General features: G+C 56.1%; 7 protein-coding genes across 7 annotated transcripts; 3 read left to right on the top strand and 4 right to left on the bottom strand.

The window, feature by feature from the left end:
• Positions 1-4640: 4640 nt before the first annotated feature.
• Positions 4641-5098, bottom strand: VTJ04DRAFT_971 (uncharacterized protein; the record flags this gene model as incomplete). The annotated part of the gene is made up of 2 exons (XM_069368287.1): positions 4641-4996; positions 5074-5098. 2 exons carry the CDS (start codon positions 5096-5098, stop codon positions 4641-4643), a joined length of 381 nt encoding a protein of 126 aa, XP_069223580.1.
• Positions 5099-6494: 1396 nt separating this feature from the next.
• On the top strand, positions 6495-8199 carry VTJ04DRAFT_970 (uncharacterized protein; the record flags this gene model as incomplete). The annotated part of the gene is made up of 6 exons (XM_069368276.1): positions 6495-6826; positions 6994-7048; positions 7133-7212; positions 7275-7537; positions 7590-7887; positions 7950-8199. The coding sequence occupies 6 exons, from the start codon at positions 6495-6497 to the stop codon at positions 8197-8199; spliced, it is 1278 nt and encodes a 425-aa protein (XP_069223579.1).
• Positions 8200-8225: 26 nt separating this feature from the next.
• Positions 8226-9380, bottom strand: VTJ04DRAFT_969 (uncharacterized protein; the record flags this gene model as incomplete). Its single annotated transcript, XM_069368264.1, has 4 exons — positions 8226-8394; positions 8483-8562; positions 8621-8719; positions 9363-9380. The coding sequence occupies 4 exons, from the start codon at positions 9378-9380 to the stop codon at positions 8226-8228; spliced, it is 366 nt and encodes a 121-aa protein (XP_069223578.1).
• A 1658-nt stretch (positions 9381-11038) lies between these two features.
• Positions 11039-11609, top strand: VTJ04DRAFT_968 (uncharacterized protein; the record flags this gene model as incomplete). Its single annotated transcript, XM_069368253.1, has 2 exons — positions 11039-11235; positions 11327-11609. 2 exons carry the CDS (start codon positions 11039-11041, stop codon positions 11607-11609), a joined length of 480 nt encoding a protein of 159 aa, XP_069223577.1.
• A 28-nt stretch (positions 11610-11637) lies between these two features.
• VTJ04DRAFT_967 (uncharacterized protein) lies at positions 11638-11895 on the bottom strand (the record flags this gene model as incomplete). Its single annotated transcript, XM_069368242.1, has 1 exon — positions 11638-11895. The coding sequence occupies one exon, from the start codon at positions 11893-11895 to the stop codon at positions 11638-11640; it is 258 nt and encodes an 85-aa protein (XP_069223576.1).
• Positions 11896-12168: 273 nt separating this feature from the next.
• Positions 12169-13583, bottom strand: VTJ04DRAFT_966 (uncharacterized protein; the record flags this gene model as incomplete). Its single annotated transcript, XM_069368231.1, has 5 exons — positions 12169-12272; positions 12330-12726; positions 12781-13316; positions 13401-13442; positions 13529-13583. 5 exons carry the CDS (start codon positions 13581-13583, stop codon positions 12169-12171), a joined length of 1134 nt encoding a protein of 377 aa, XP_069223575.1.
• Positions 13584-14096: 513 nt separating this feature from the next.
• Positions 14097-16325, top strand: VTJ04DRAFT_965 (uncharacterized protein; the record flags this gene model as incomplete). The annotated part of the gene is made up of 1 exon (XM_069368220.1): positions 14097-16325. One exon carries the CDS (start codon positions 14097-14099, stop codon positions 16323-16325), a length of 2229 nt encoding a protein of 742 aa, XP_069223574.1.
• Between the last annotated feature and the right edge of the window lie 30 nt (positions 16326-16355).

The following is a 16355-nucleotide window of genomic DNA, read 5'->3' as shown; positions in this document are numbered from 1 at the left end:
TCACCAGAGCGTTGTTGAGACAATGGAGCTAAGAACCACATTTTCTACACAGCAGTAGACTGAGCATGACCCCCACTTCGTCCTTCGCAGACGTGAGACGTTCAGTGCAGCGAGCTACAGGTTCTATTGAGCGCGCCGTATTGAGCTCCACCCATCTCTGATCCATTGATGTCCAGCAGGGACATTAGTTGTGAGACGTAAAAGAGAGTGAATACCTAGGCAAATGACTTGGACGGACGACCAAGAACCAGGCTGATTCTTCAATGGCCTGGCCTGTCCTGTGTATGTAAGTTGAAGCGGACAGAGTTGCACACTGTATGGTCAGACAAAATGAGACGCAGAAAAAACACACCACTGTCGCACGGCAGCCGGCCGTAATTCCAAATCATACAATTTTGATCAACAAGAAACACAAGGGCAATATGTCCGCAGTGGTAGATGGCCCCAGTCACGGGCCGGAATCGACGCGCAACCGGGGGGCTATTGCAGATCGGGAGCGGGACAAGACACACGGGCTGCCGGTTGACAGAGGAGCCGTCGAGCCGGGGGTCCCACGCACGCCACGATGTATGTATGTGTTATTAGTATGCACCCGTACACACACATATGTACAACGGATATACATCAGATAGTTCCGACTTAGTACAAGGCTAGTAGGCACAGACAACGGCTGCCCGGGATACTCGACACTCATCCACCTTGGTTTGCCGTCGGTCGGTCGGCACAAGCCGTTTGTTTTGCCGATTCGGCTTGACCGACGACCATCTCCTTTCTGCTGCTACCCAGAGAGTCCTCCCAATCCTGATTGGGAAACCATTTCGGTCCGGGATTGACCTTTTTTTGTTTCTCTCTTGTCAAATGTTTCCAGACGATGTCCATCGCGCAAGAATTCATGGTGATGCAAACTACTGTGTAGTAGTAGCGCTCCTCCTGAAAAGAAGCCCTGTGGTTTCTTCGCATGGTGTCAGTGCGGCTAGTCCTTCGAAAATCCCCTAACCGCGTTACCGACGTCGATCCTTTGTCTCTTCTGACAGGCAGGCGCATGAAGGTGCTGGTGAGGGGAAGCCCCTGGAAAGGCTGTCTTAGGCGCACAAATTTGGAACATCTAGAAGCTTTCCCCAAAGGCGGTGCCAAGCCGGGTGTGAGCCAGGAAGTGCCAAGTTGTCATCAAACACCAACCTTGCGCGTGGCTTGCGAGCGATCCTAGGGCAATGCCTCGTGGCCGAATCCACACCGGTACGTGGTAGCGTATAGTAGTGTAGATTGTTCGGACGATGGGGGAGGGGGCGCCGCCACCCCCTGCGCATGCGGCTCAACATCCTCAAGGGACAAGACCTAGGTAGGGACCAGGGCGGTGTCTTTGTCATGAAAGACTCATCGACGGGAAGACCGCATGTCGACATCCGGGAGGCGATCATCGTCCGAGAGAGCACACGAGCGATCCCTAGCTTTGATCATCAGAAGGGGGTCCAAGAGGATAGGTATTTACGGAGCATGTTGAGCAACGACTGTAGGAGTCGGCCCCGAGTGATGACGCGGATGATGGTTAGCCGAGTCGGAGTCTTTGTTGGATTGTAACGGCTTCTGGCAATACTCCGGACGTACTAGCCCAAAGTTTTACGATGTCAATTGTTTCCCGTTGCAGGGTAGTCCTGTCACCCCGAGGTCGGCGGAAAGATGGTAGCGCCGGCAGACGGTAGCATCATATCTGAAGTAAGGTATTCTAACGGCGGATGCCGGCTCCGAAACGTGGGGTTATCGTTGGTCCCGTCTTTTGTTAGTTTGTCTGCCCGCCCTCTTGACAGGACGAACAGACTTCATGTCAACAACCATCCATGAGAAGTTGGCGTTGCTGCTCCTACCATTGGGAGGGATGCTGGCCCTGCCTCAGAATTCGCACCTATGTATCGTGCTCCCGTAAAAAACAGTCAATGACGAGGGGATATGGTGTGGCGGCGTGACGCTGCAGAACATTTCCTAGACGCACAGCATTTTGTTGACCTCGACATGAGGAAAAGATCCAGCAGGGATGACCGGGGCGCTATCCCGAGTGTTTCAGGAATGGCAGGACATGTGCGTCGATGCCAACCTGCCATTCATGCAATGGAAGGCCAGTGGAAACATGGCGGAAGCAGCGCAGGCCGGGGTCCATGGGGAAGCCTCAAGCTAGTGACAAAACTCATGCGACTCTGCTCAGTATTGTGCTCTTGCTGGTGTCTTGTGTCGTCCGTTGGTTGTTGCGGGAAGACTTCCAGGTTGGTTGACAGCAACCTCGGGACTGTACGCACAGACGGGCAGTCGACGTTCCCCTCGTGCAAGAAGCTCAGGGAAGGGGCGCAAGGTGAGAGCGAGGTGTGTGAGGCAGAAGATGGAGTGGAGTGATGAGAGAGAGGGAAGCGTTGCATTCAGGGCCGACCACTTTTCGAAGAGTCTTGGGCGAGGTGAGAGGCCAATTCCGCTTTTGGCCATTGGGGGCTTCAAGATTTTCACCTTTTGGGGATGGGACGTGTCTGGAGTGGCTTGTTTGGGGAGGGGCGATCGCCGAGAAAACCCCTCTTGGCGCAGCAAGGAACTCTGCAGCGTCGCGGTTACCGTTCCCATCCTGGTCTGTGCACCTGGAAGAGGAAGGGACAGAGAGCGAAACAGGCCAGCAGGAGGGGGGCCGGTTGCCGCTGCCCGCTGTCCGGCCGTGGAGTGGGTCCGGCGCCATCCGGACAGACAGGGCGTTCGGAAGTCGCTGCTACAGTACGGAATAACACTGTGCGCCATCGTACAGCTGCAACCTCCATGCTTGTGTCCTGAAATCTGATCTTGAACAATCACAGCCGTTGAGGCCACTCAACCGGGAATCTCGTACATATTCCGTACCCCTCGGTCCCTATTTCGTGGGCCGCGAAACCCGTCATGTCAGGGCACGGGGGAAAATTCTGACGGGCTGAACCTACATATATATGCCCGTTGAATGCACGTTGTGCGTTGCAAACGCACGGCACCCGCATCGCCGGGCTCGGCTGTTCTGCGCTCCCACACTCCCGTCCAAAACGGCTCGGCCGAACCTGGCAAGTTGGAATAGGTAGGTCGACTTTTTTGGGCTGCAAGGGCAAGAGAAGCGGAGGTCAAGAAAACGAAAATCCAGGGTCACCCAGCTCTGGGTCGCGGCTCTTGCGATAACGTTAGTATTAAATGCGCTATTCTGGGACGTTGGCAGCTTGGGGCCCCGGACCGAGATGAACACCCAAGCTCCTAGGCCCCGATGTTACTGCAAACTGGCTACAAATCGGCGTTGGTTGTTTAATTGCCCTTACAGCGAGGCGACCCGCGTCAGATGGCACCGCAACGCCATACACCAGGTCAAGACCTGGCCGACCTGCCTATAATACCCGTCGATGTTTGTTTAACCGCGAAGGGGCCGGAGGACGTGCCCGTGGGCGTCTGTCTCATGGATGGGCTGGTGGTTTCTAGTCTCTTCTGAGTTTAACACGGAGAGTCCCTACCGCCGTCTGCCCTGTACACATCCATGCATACAGTATGGATCGCACGCCAAGTAGAGTCCATCTTATTATACTCCTACCAACCCGCGATATAGGTCGAGCCAGCAGGGGTCTGAGGTGTCAGGAGGGGCACATTTGTTGCCGTGTCCACAAGAGAAACCTGGTGCTCCCTCCCTCTCGCCCCCCTCACCAGTCCCGCGCTCTTCCGCTGGGTGAGGCAATCCTGGTGACGAAATCCGACTGCCGCGCGGCACATCGAATAGGAAAGGCATCCAAGGTTCCGCAACGAGCCCGCCGCTCACATGCATGGCTGCTGGAACCACCGGAGGCCCACATGAGTACACACGCACGCACACACACCGGCCACCACCATAATCTTATCCCTCCTCCATCCACGTCAACGTAGAGAGCCCTGTCGGGAGAGGTGGGAAGGCGAGATGCCTAGGCTCTCAGGAGGCGAGAACGAACCGCAGAGTGCGTGATAGAGAGGCAGCGCCGAGGTCGACGGGGGCTCTGGAGTGAGAAACAGAATGTTTCGCATCTTAACTCCTCCAGAGAAAGGTAGCGAAGAAAGATGGCTCTTATGGTATGCTCACGTATAGCTTTGGGGACCTGTGCGAGATGTCATCTGGCCAGGCGCGCGATCTGCTCTGCACATGCCTGCCCCATCTGGCCGCCACAACCAAGAGCGAGGCCATATTGCAATATAAGCCCGCGCCATCCGCTGACGGGATGACCGCCCAGATGGGACCGCACTCCCTGCTCGTTGAATCATTCCACAGGCCATGCCGTGCCGCGTGGCCAATAGAAGCTGGCGTTGCCTGTTGCGGTTTCCGTGTCGGTGTGGCAAGCTGGGAAGTTCGACCATAGCGCGCTGCCACCACAACAGGTCGGGGGACGTGATGCGGTGCGGAGTACCTGTTATGACAACGTAGTAGTAGGCCGTCGGATAGTCATCTGAAGTTCCGTGGTCGAGGACCGGAGATAAGATGATAGCGGGGGCGGAATCGACGTGTTTCAGATGACATGGGTGTGCGGCAACAAGCGCATGTTTGACAGCTTCGACGCCCCAGTCCTTAAGGATGTGTTGGACGCGTTACAAAGCACTCGTCCTGTCTTTGATCTGGGCACAACGAGTCAAGGTGACACTCATCGCTCAGCGGCCCGGTGGAGGAACTGGCGATTTCCCAGGTTTTGCAGGGCCAGAAAGGAGACACGCTCTCGGGCGGCGACCTGCTGCGTCGCCGGATGTCGGTCGCTTGTCTGATTCACCCCCAGGTTCTGCGAGCCGAACCCCAGACGGACCGTCCGGGAACCCCAGATTCCCCGGTTCATGAGGTAACGACCGGCGGCAGAAGAGGAGAGGTGGAGATGAGGCTCATGAAGCCGCGCTTCGGTACCTACCTTGCGAGTGCCATGTACGGCGGTTCCCCGCGGCGCCGTTGTAAATCCGGTTGAACTCGTGCCACTCGCAGGCCCGGGCGGCGTCTTCCGGGGCTGTGAACCTGGATGGTCTCGCGTTGCGGATATTGCCTGAGGGTTCTAAGCAATTGGCTTAGGGCTGACGGTCGCTACTCCGTACTCATAGTCTGGCTCGTGGGGATCATGCAACGCTTTGATGGCGCACTGTCGACATCAGACAATGGGATAAACCTGGTAGAGGGCGACTCCGGCGAAACTGGTCAGGTACGGAGTAGTAACCCGTGGCCGTTGGCGATGCTGGCACAGACGCCCGTTGCTTCGATCGAGATGGCGATGTAAGATTTGCAAATTTCTGATCGTGCGGCAATGGAACCCATGAATTGCGGCTGAGAAGTGAGGGCGACATTGACAGGCCCGACTGCCAACCCGGAATCTTGCGCAACGATGCATTCGGGGAAGGGTGTTCCAATGCGGGATGCTCGAAGGGGTGTTGGCAGATGGACACCTCATGCCTGATCCGGGAAGCATGGAAGAGGTGGCAGTGGATCATCAGCCCGCCGGCCCCAGCGACAGCTCCGGCGGCGGGGGCCCCGGGGAGTTGACGCGTTGCAGCCACCCCTCATACAGTGTCAAATGCAACCTCTCGAACGGTAGGGTCTCGGTGGAGAGGCTGGACTGGAACCTGGTCAAACAACTGGGCCAAGCTCTTGCTTGCTCTTGCCCAAGTTCGCCATGGCCTGTGACTGCCTGTGGGAAGGAGCTAGCTAGCTTGGGCTGCCATGTCATGGAAGGTTCACTTCATCTCCTGGGGCTCTTCCCCCCACAGAAAGAACAGCTTGGATGCCATTCTCTCTCTCACCTCGATGCTCGGTTTTCATGCATCTCCCTTCTCTTGATCTCGACCAGGGCCTTGACATCGAGATTCACCCAGACATCGTTTCACTTCAGGTCCGTCCTGCTCACCACCTAACCCAAGGCTACCTACCTATATAGCAGGCATATATAAGAAGCAAGCCACCGCCCTCCTCGCTCTCACCTCACTCACTCAAACCCCCCTCCTCTGTCGTCCCATCCATCATCCATCCCATCCTAAAATCCAACGCCAAGCTCCGAAGAGGCTGTCAGTCTCTCTCCCGGCTTTTGTGCTGCGCTATCATCCCATCATCATCGTCCACTCTGATTCCCTCCATCTCGTCCCGTCCTAAACCCTGAACAACCGCGCCACGCCGCATCTCCACCGAATCTCAGGGCACTTCTCCCGGCGGACAGCCCTCGCCTTAGCCGTTGCCGACCCCGCGATCCAATCCCACGGCACGCGGTCCCTCTCTCCTTGATCCCGGGTCAGCTCAGCGAACCAGCAGCCCACGCTCGGAACAGGCCCCGTCGCGCCGCATCCCGCGTGTTTTGTTTCTTTTTAATTCCGGGCGAGTCGCTGTCACCGCCTGCTCGGTAACCTTTTTTTGCCGCCGCCGCCTTGTTTGACAGAGACCCGGAAGACAACGGCAGTCATCACAAAAAAAAGCACACCTTTATCCGCAACGGCGCGGTCCTGAGGGACTCGACCGCAACAACCTACACAACATGCACCAACCGTCATATCCTCCGAGCCAGGGCCAAACGCTCTCCTCCGACATGCACTCGCACCCGCATGCCTCGCCCTACTCGGCGCATCAGTTGCAGCCGCTCCCGTCGATGCCTCCACCGGGTAACCCTTATCCGGACAGCGCCCCGATGGCCGGTCCCGGCGCGCTCCAGTCCGGCCAGCCCGGCCAGTCGACCCCGTCCAGCGACGCCGCCCAGCCTGGCTCGTCGCAGTCGCAGGAGAAACCTCCATTGACTCCCGAGCAGAAGCGTCAGCAAGAGATCAATCTCACTCCTTACTCGTCCCAGGACGACCAGGGCCGCGTGTATTCGTAAGCTTATCTCCCGTTTGCTGTTTCTTTGGCTTGTTGGAGAGCGGGCAAAGACGCGTTCTTCGGCCGAAGCTCTCGAGGCCGAGGCGACCTACCTAAGCGTGCTCGCATCTCCGTAGCATCATACCTCTGTATAAACAGAAGGCGCTAATTCGAGCTTCCGGCAGCCTGGATGTTGTGCAACAACCACAACGTGCCCGCATGTGCGGGTTTGGTGACAAGGTACGCTTGATTTGGTTTTACTCTTTGGGCACTTGGCCATTTTCCCCCTCTGGACGTGATGGTTGCTCACACAGACTTTGGTAGGACCGCCGGCCGATCACCCCTCCTCCTTGCGTGAGACTCATCGTCAAAGACGCCAAGACGGGGAAGGAAATCGACTGCAAGTGAGTTTATCTACAATAAAACCGGCGTCTTATCCACTCCGCCGCTGACCAGCTGGGAATAGCGAGATCGAGCACACAATGTACGTGCTCAATGTGGATTTATGGTCAGAAGATGCCTTGAAGGAGGTCAACCTAGTCCGCCACACGACGGCTACACCTTCCATCTCGTCGACATCACCTGCGTCGTATGCCCAGATCGAACAGGCCACCCCGGCATATTCCCACATCCTGCCGTCCAGCCGGGACATGGGCTACTCCCCCCAGATGCCGTACCCCCCAGGCCAGCCGGTCAGCCCCTATGCTATGCAGCAACCCTATGGCCAAGGTAATCCCTTTCTCTCCGCGCCTGATTGTCAGAAGCCATACTGACCCGGCAGGGTTCGTGTCTCCCAACGGAACCGGCTATCAACCTCCGAACCAGTACTATCCTCAAGCCGATATGGGCCTCGGACAGCTTGTCACATCTCCCTATGGTCCCCCGCGCGTCTACGACCCTCAGTTTGGAAGCATGGCTCAGCGCATGTCCGTCGGCGGCACCCCTACGTCTGGCATGTTCACGAGGAACCTTATTGGCAGCTTGGCTGCCAGCGCCTTCCGCTTGACGGATACCCAGGACAAGATCGGAATTTGGTTTATTCTTCAAGACTTGAGTGTTCGGACCGAGGGATGCTTCCGGTGAGTCTCTTTTTCCCCTTTTGTCTTACATTGAATATATGCTCATTGCTTATGATGCTTAGGCTTCGCTTCTCTTTTGTCAATGTCGGTGCTCCCGGTGCTTCAGGAAACGGCGCCATCAACGTCGGCAAGGCGCCCGTTCTGGCGTCTGTTTTCAGCGACGTCTTCCAGGTGTATTCGGCTAAGAAGTTCCCTGGCGTTTGCGAGAGCACTCCGCTCAGCAAGTGTTTCGCCAGCCAAGGCATCAAGATTCCCATCCGCAAGGACAACCCCAACAAGAACTCGAACCAGGACGACGATGATTACGACTAGTGGTCTCACCACAAATGCGAAATATATCACAAACTATGAACGTTGTCGGCATGTTTTCTTCTAGCCTGCACCTCGAAAGGCGCGGCAAATTTGTATGATCTGATCTGGTTTCTCCTTAGACTGAAATCGGCACAGATGAGACATTTTGGGAAGAAATGGCGGTGGGCGGCCCCTTTTGTCACAATTCCTCCCTCCCTTTTGTGCGGTCCATATTAGCCGTCTCCGTTTTGGGAAAAATGGCCTTTCTTATGTCATGAGATCAAGATCGCGGCGATACCATTACCATCTACTTTGGCCTGAGGAGGAGGAGAGGAGGTTGGAAGAGTGAGGTGTATCATGTTTTTTTTCTTGGCTTGATGGTGTCTGTATTTGTTCTGTTTTGTTTCTTCTTGGTAGTATGATTACCTATGTATGTGCACACCCCCTGATGGACAATGAGGTTGCTGGCAGAGTAGATGGATTGGTTGGGTGGTGGGCTGGGCGGGTAGATCGGGTTACATGCATGCTGCGGTAGTTCGCGCTGTAACTGTGTTTAGATGTTTTTATCGGCTCGTTCCCCCTTTCTTCCCGAAGACCACTGCCACTCCATCCCACCTACGGAGTAACTTGCGAATGGCTAAACTCAGGACTGCCGGTTCAATCGGGATGTCGAGACGTTATCCTCGCCAACAAACTACCGGCAGCCGTGGCGTCGCGTTGACATGTAATACGAAAGCGACAGGCCAATTCATCCTCATTGACGATGAATGCCGAGTGGTCAAGGGAAGTTTGTGAGGGATAAAAGCCAACACAGCCGTCACCGCGATGCATTAGCTCCAAGCTCTTGGAATATCCCAGCCAACAAGATGACGCCGGTTGCTTGGGAAGGACTTCCGCAGTAGAGGGATTACGTGCAGGAGGAGCACTCCGTATATCCATATCTAGACCGGCTGCTGTCCTTCACTTTTCATGCTGTCGTCTCGCATGATTACATTGATACTGACCCGAGAGATAGGCCTCGCAGTGTGGACCGACCGTTGGGACATCCCACCATGTGTGCGGCATACTGTGAAGTAGGTAGGTAGGTGGTACAAAGGAAGAGAAGCGATGCCGTCGTATGTACACACATACAGATAATCATGCCTGGTGCAACCTCACGACCACCTCATGCTCCATCATCTTACAACAGCAGGCCGGTGCATGCTTTCGCGGTACCGAGATCGGTGTTGCCATATGTCTGGGTCAGGTCAGGTCGGTAACGTAGTGTAGTATAAAAGCAATTGCTATCAGGGAACGGTCTGTGTGAGGATCACCACCGTGATTCTACTACTATTTTTCTTGACGTCATCCCTATCCAGAAGTTCTCCAAGCGCCAGGCGCTCTTCGTCAATCCGAGGTGGCTCATGTAACACAGGGAGTCCCAGACCCTCTGAGGTCGCACAGGGCGCGGGCATCGTCATGGGGAGGGGTTGGTGTGCATGACAGTAGCAAATAGCAGATGAGGGGCCAACTCCCATTCGTGCCGATTGATGATCCAAGGCAGGACTGACGAACATTCAAGGACAGGGGCTGTTGGAACTAGTAGAAGGTCCATGAAACAGCCTTCTGGGAATTGAGAAGCGTCAGGTAATTGTACTGTTGATGGCTTTCGAGGAAAGTTTGTCCTTGGCGTCAATCCAAGATTCACGAACATCGGCTTCCAACTCTTGGATTCATTTCTCAACACATACGCCATACACCATGGATGACCGGATCGTGCTGCGGCCATTTTAGCTCTCCGTGGCCACACTCCGTATGCTACATGAGTCCAACAGACATGCCTTGCTCGCTCACGGGCTGACCGAAGGGAAAACGTGCCCAGGTTGGGCATGCCATGAGAGGCAGTTCAGCCTTGCTGGACGCAGTGTCAGGGGCCATGTGGACAGGAGAAAGGTTCCAGTTGGACGGAACAGTCCCGGTCCTGGTGAGGAGAGGTGAGGTGAGATGGGTCGAGAACTGGAAGAAAAAAAAGAAGCCCAGAAAATGAGGGGTAATGAGGGGCACCCGTCGAGACCCTGGTTTTCTTCGCGGCACGGACACCAACAATTTCACCATCAGCCTCACAGTGATGTCAGACCCAAAAAAGACACCTCCATGACGGGAATGGGAGGGCAGCGTATCGAATCAAAGGCCCAACATCCAAACCACCAAGCATGCGGCTAACCTGCCGTAGTTGGAAATAGGAAAGTGTCCCAAGAGAATCTTGAGCGAAGGACAGCAAATCTACCTCCACCTCCATTGCATGTGATGCATTAAATTTTGCATGCGCATCTAGCGCCCCTGATGTCCCTACAGGGCAGACAGAGCCCACCAGTCAAATCGGACGTCCCAAGAGCTATGTTCCAGGTGCCAAGAGATTGGGAAATCTGGGGCCAGGATCGCGCCGTTTTCCTCAACCGCGCCTGCCTTTTGACTCGTCTGAAGAGAACCAGGGCCAACCCAACCGGCACCCTGGAAATGGGGAACCACCTGACCGCCCAGGTGGGAGAAAAAAGTAGGACGTGAAAAAAATGGTCATGCCGAGTAGAATGGCGTGTCGTGGGAGGTTGTCTCTCTTCAGGGCAGAGAGCATATAACTTGCCTTCCTTCTCCACGCTTTCTTTGTGTTCTCTTGTCCTACCCCGTGCTTGCATTCCTCGGTATCACCGTCTCCGGTCGACTACTTGTGAGACAGACACAACACACACAAAGGACTACCTGATTGTTCCTGGTACTCCGTACTCCGTATATTGGCCACGACGAACGGACAGAGCCAACCTGACCTCCACCGCCCTCTCCTACCCAACCTATCTCGCCTCACACACCCCACAAGAAAAGAAAAATGTCCAACCTCCAGTCTTCGGGCCGCGGCGGCGCCGGCAACATCATCGACGCTTCCAAGGCGCCCAAGCCCCAACCCGCCGACTTGCAGACGCCCACCCTCAAATCTTCCGTCGTGACCACCGGCCGCGGCGGTACCGGCAACTTTGCCTCGGGCCTCGACGAGGAAGAGAAGCGCCGGCGCCAGGACGTTGAACCGTACGTCTTTTTACCTTTTTACTATCTTCTCAGACTCCACGAACGCACGTAAAACAGCAAATAAACTAACCTCATGTCCCACGCACAACAGGGTCGTACGCACCGACAACACTGGCGCAACATACATCGGCCGCGGCGGTACCGGCAACCTCGTCAAGCCCGTCATCCCGGGGGTCGACCCCGAAGATGGCGCCGCTCTTGCCAAGGCGCAGTCGGCCGTCTCGACGAGCTCGACCAAGTCAGATGACAAAGACGCGAAGTCTCCCAGCCCTGCCGCCGGAGACGCAGATGACAAGAGGAGGCGGAGCAGCGACGCGAAGAACGGGCCGGGGTTGGTCGAGAAGGGGCTGAACAAACTGTTTGGGAAGAAGTGAGAGGAGAGGGAGGACGTGTTGGTGTGAATTATTGGTATGACAAGAGGAGGTAAGGTGAACGGTTGGGGGATGATGAAAGGTTTTTTACGAAGTTTGAGTTTGTGTTTGTGTGCGTTGGCGTTTGGGGGATTGATTGTTTCGCTATGGTCTTCTCTGCGTTATCTCCATTGGCTCCAGGATTGGGATTTATTGGATACCGAGTTGGGATACCTAGGGGTGTTATTGTTTGTGACATGCGCATGGAACTTATTTTATGACTTTCGAATGGGTATGAGGAAGCGAACATGGCGTTGGTAGTCGAGTTCTGAAGCAGAAATCAAGTCACGAGGAAAACCAACAGCCATATGTTTCTTAATTTCATGATCCCGGAGGCATGGTTCATTCCCTGGTAGTCCTACGCGTTGTGGTCACAATAACGGCGTTGGACAGCATATTGATCCAGGTCGAGACTAGACAACTGAAGACGATATGTCATACTAGACACCAAATTCCTATTCCATGGTCTAACAGCTCACTGATTTTAGGCGTACATGCAGTCCTGTCTCCTATCCATGTGGTATCATGCCAGAAGGTCAACAGAGGAAGAGAAAGCATCTTTGGTTTGCCGGTGAATTTCCTGAAGGAAAAACTTCAGATCATCCGGGTTCACAAAGGGAGTGATACCTGCCGGTTGTTAACCTCTTACAACGTCAACCCCTCAGGGGAAAGCAAATAGCTCACCATGTCCAAGATTCACAATCCAGCCCTTTTTCCGACTCTGCCAACCAAAGCCCTTGACCATCCCAGCCACAACCCGGGAAATGGAGGCGTGAGATCCATAGAGCACACCCGGATCGGCGTTGCCTTGGAGGACGACGGGCCGATCGCCAACGATCTTGACGGCCTCGGCCGGGTCATGGAGCCAGTCGAGACCGACGATGTTGTACCCGATGTCACACATGGCGTCCAGGGCGTACCACGCGCCCTTGGGAAACACAACCATGGGAACCGGCTCCAGGCCTAACTCCTTGAGTCTCGGGGGCAGGTGCTTGGCAATGTATGCCAGATACGGCTGGGAGAATTCCTTGAAAGACGAGGGCGACAGTTCCCCAGCCCATGAGTCAAAGACTTGGATCAACTAGGACAAAGGTGTTAGCTACGCCTTTCAACCATCAGAGTCAAGAGATAGTACCTGGGCTCCGGCCTTGACCTGCAGGGCAAGATACTCGACGCAGAGCTCCGAGATCTTCTGAAGTAGAGCCTTAGACTCGTCGGGGTATTTGTAGATCCACGTCTTGACCTCCTTGAACAGCTTGGAGCCGCCGCCCTCAACCATGTAGCAGAACAAGGTCCAAGGGGCTCCGCAAAAGCCGAACAGGGGCACGCGACCTTGCAACTTCTTGCGGGTCAAGGTGATAGCCTTGTAGACGTAATCAAGCTCCTTGGAGACGTCGACATTACGGCTCAGGAGGTCGGCATACTGCGGATCGGCCGGGCTGCGCAAGGGGTTGGGGAAGTGAGGCCCTTTCTTGTCCACCATCTCGACGGCCATCCCCATGGCCTGGGGGATGACGAGGATATCCGAGAAGATGATGGCAGCATCAAGGAGACCAGCATAACGCTCAATTGGTTGCAGCGTGAGCGTGGAGGCGACCTCGGGATCCCGACAGCATTCAAAAAAGTCACGGCCTCCTTTGGCCTCGTGGTACTCGGGGAGGTAACGGCCAGCTGCGCCGGGAAGAGTCAGCGCCTGCAACTAGTCAAGTGAGTGCCGGCTCAGAATGCGGACGGCACAATGGGTGGGCTGCTCACCCTGCCGCATCACCCAGATGGGTGGCCGTTCAACTTGTTGGCCTGTGCATATGTGTCAGCGTGTCTCAAGAGAAGAAGAGGAAGTAGAGAGAGAGACTGATTAAAGTCAGGCATTGTGTACAACTTACCCCATGCTGCTCTCAAAATGAGGTCGTTCTGAAGAGGGGGGAACTCGGCGTCCATGGTTTCTGTCAGTGTTGAGCTCTTGACCGGAACCCGTAGACGTCAAGGTTCTGCTGCTGAAAAGCTAGGTCCCCGCCGACTTTCACAAGCCCCGGTCGAATTGGCGCGGGGCAGCCGAGAAAGCCGGCCGGGGTTCAACGCGGGGCCAGGTCCGAATGCGCCACATGGATCCATCTGCAAGGCACCCGATCCCAGTCAACCCTGGAGACCGGGATCCAAACCCTTGCCGGAGGAGGCTGACTGGGACACCAGCCACATCTTGGCACCAAGCTCCATCAAGCTCCACCTCCAAACTTCGCGAAAAGTGGAAGCAATTCCAATATCAACTTCCATCACAACGTCCACAACGGTAGCCCGGCGCCGGCACCGGGCCAATCCCTCCCGACAGCCGGCCACGAGCTGACGCTGCACACTTCTTCGTCACTATTCTCAATTTATTCCAAAAATTTTGATGGAGTTGGCCAAACCCAGCAAGCACACCACCGCGGCACTTTCCCCTCCGGCGTGGCGCCCATGACTCCCCCGGTCTCGCAGTGTCGCCGGGCACTCCTCCAACACCGCTTCGTCCCGTCCGGGCAGCACGATGCTCTATGGATTACCGACGGCCTTCTAGCAAGCGCATTTGAGCGCTACTGCCGCGTCTCCCGCACATGGAACAGGAGAGCGAGCAACATCCCGGGCCCTCTCGAGAGCCACCGCCGCCTCGGCCGTCGCCGCATGGGCGATGCTAGCACCTGGCATTGTCCGCCGACACCACCGCCATGGGCTTTCTTAGTGCCACCTGACCTGACGCAATGGACCTGGCATCCCCCAGCACTGCCCTCCGCTCGACAGGCGACCCAAGAACGGCAAGACGCCGAAGCCCAAAGCCCTCGCCAGTCCTTGCTGTCCCTGGTATCCCAATGGCTGCAGGAGCCGAACGGCCAGGTAACTCCCGAGTTGCTCGATCAAACACCCCCGCCTCCAGCTGTTGCGCAGCCTGCCACCCATGAGGTTGTTTTGGGCCAGTTCCGATGGGCAGCGGCTCATGGTGACAACGCAGCGGTGGTTTCTCACGGCCATGATATGTGCGAAACGCTGCGACAGAGCATCGTCGTTGGGGAGGTACTGCCACATGACCTTTCAAGGATAGCTAGTGAGATTTGGGAGACACTGGAGTCGCGGCTACATGGGTCTCCTGATGGCCATCGGCTTTCTCTCTCCGTTTGTGAAGCGGTCCTAGACGGCTTGACAAGCTCCAAAGTGTTCTCGGCCACACTTATGGACACTCCATTTTGGAACTCCATGCTTGCACAGATGGCCAAGCTTCCTGCTGACGACGGGTTATGCGACGCGTTCGTTCGGAGTCTGAAGGTGATGCCCACCAACCATCGGCCTCATGTTTCAGGCAGTATCGTGGCGGTCCTGAGCCGTTTCTTTTCCGAATGGAACTGCTCGCCGGTCGCCCTGCAAAGTCGACATACTAAGTGGTTGCTCAACCGCGTGTTTCTCGACAATTCCCACTCCAACCGGAGACAACTTGAGACCCTACCAGCCTGCTCACAACAGGCCACGAGGATAGCCGCAATACCATCCTACCTACGACAAGCTAAGAAGATATCTGCAACGCTGGTACTGACCTGCGAGACCCCTGACGAGGCGAAGGCGCTTTTTCAGGCCGTGCATTGCCTCGCTCTTGAAGAAGCAGCCTCTCGCCAGGCAGGAGGCAGTGCCCTGCGATACTGCTGGCTTCATATGCTCGCGCGGCACCCGCACGTGAATCAGGACTTCTTCTTCGATGCTACGAAGTCCTTCTCCAACCCGTCACTAAGACTGCCGCCCTTATCCATCGTTGAGCTGTCCTCGCTGCTCCTGACTCAGTGGGCGAGCCGCGGCTACCTTCGGGTCCCCATGAGGGTTTACCACCTGTACCGGCATTACCTCCGGAAGCATGACGATGCTGCCCTCACTTCGCTCTTTCTGGCGATATTCTCGCGTCGCAGTGGCGAAGAGAAGTACAGCCTTTACTGCAGCGCATGGAAGCTGCTGGCGAAGTTGGGACGGACCCAGGATGCGCTCCGGTCGTTGCAGGTGTTCTACTCCTCGAGGGGCCCGCTCTGCGTGCGCATGCTGGAAGATCTCGCGATGGCCTCCAAAGACCACCACATGGCGATACAACTGCACGATATGTGGGTCAACATCAAGAAAACCGAAGAGCGAGAGTGGCATCCCGTCGTGTTCGACAGATACGCGAAGGCCATTGTGCACGACCCCGATATCCCTCCCAGCACAATCTGGCGTGTGCTCGATATCGGCAAGATCGAATACAAGTTTGAGATCAACACCGATGACTCATCGGCTGAACCCCCACGCCGTGTGAGGTACTCCCTGCGCCGGCACAGCGGCCACTACGGCGAGTGGCGGGCCGCGGTGGTGGAAAAGGCCGTCTGGGCCTTCATTACAGCACCGCACCTGTCACCCCGCGCCGCTCTCCGCCACGTGTCTCGCGCGTTTACCTTCCTGCACCACGTTCGTGGCCAGCCCTCAGACGCCCTCCTCCGCGAGCTGTATCGCATGGTCACGAGGGACCTGCGGGAGTCGAGGCCTGGCAGGACCCAGCGTTTGCTGTGGTTCCTCAAGCTGGTCGAGCGCCGCTTTGGAGTGCAGGTCGCTATGCAGTGTCGACTGCTCCTGCACGAGTGGCGAACCAGGCTGGAGAGGGTGAAGAAGAATAAGGCTATCGCCTCCAGGCTGATGAAGTGAGTTGGTTGGCTACCTAGCTGGGGTGACAGG

The sequence above is a fragment of the Mycothermus thermophilus genome (assembly GCF_041956435.1).
Source record: "Mycothermus thermophilus strain CBS 625.91 unplaced genomic scaffold VTJ04scaffold_1, whole genome shotgun sequence".
Taxonomy (NCBI): domain Eukaryota; kingdom Fungi; phylum Ascomycota; class Sordariomycetes; order Sordariales; family Chaetomiaceae; genus Mycothermus; species Mycothermus thermophilus.
The sequence above is the reverse complement of the archived record's forward strand: the minus strand, read 5'-3'. Positions and strand labels throughout refer to the sequence as shown.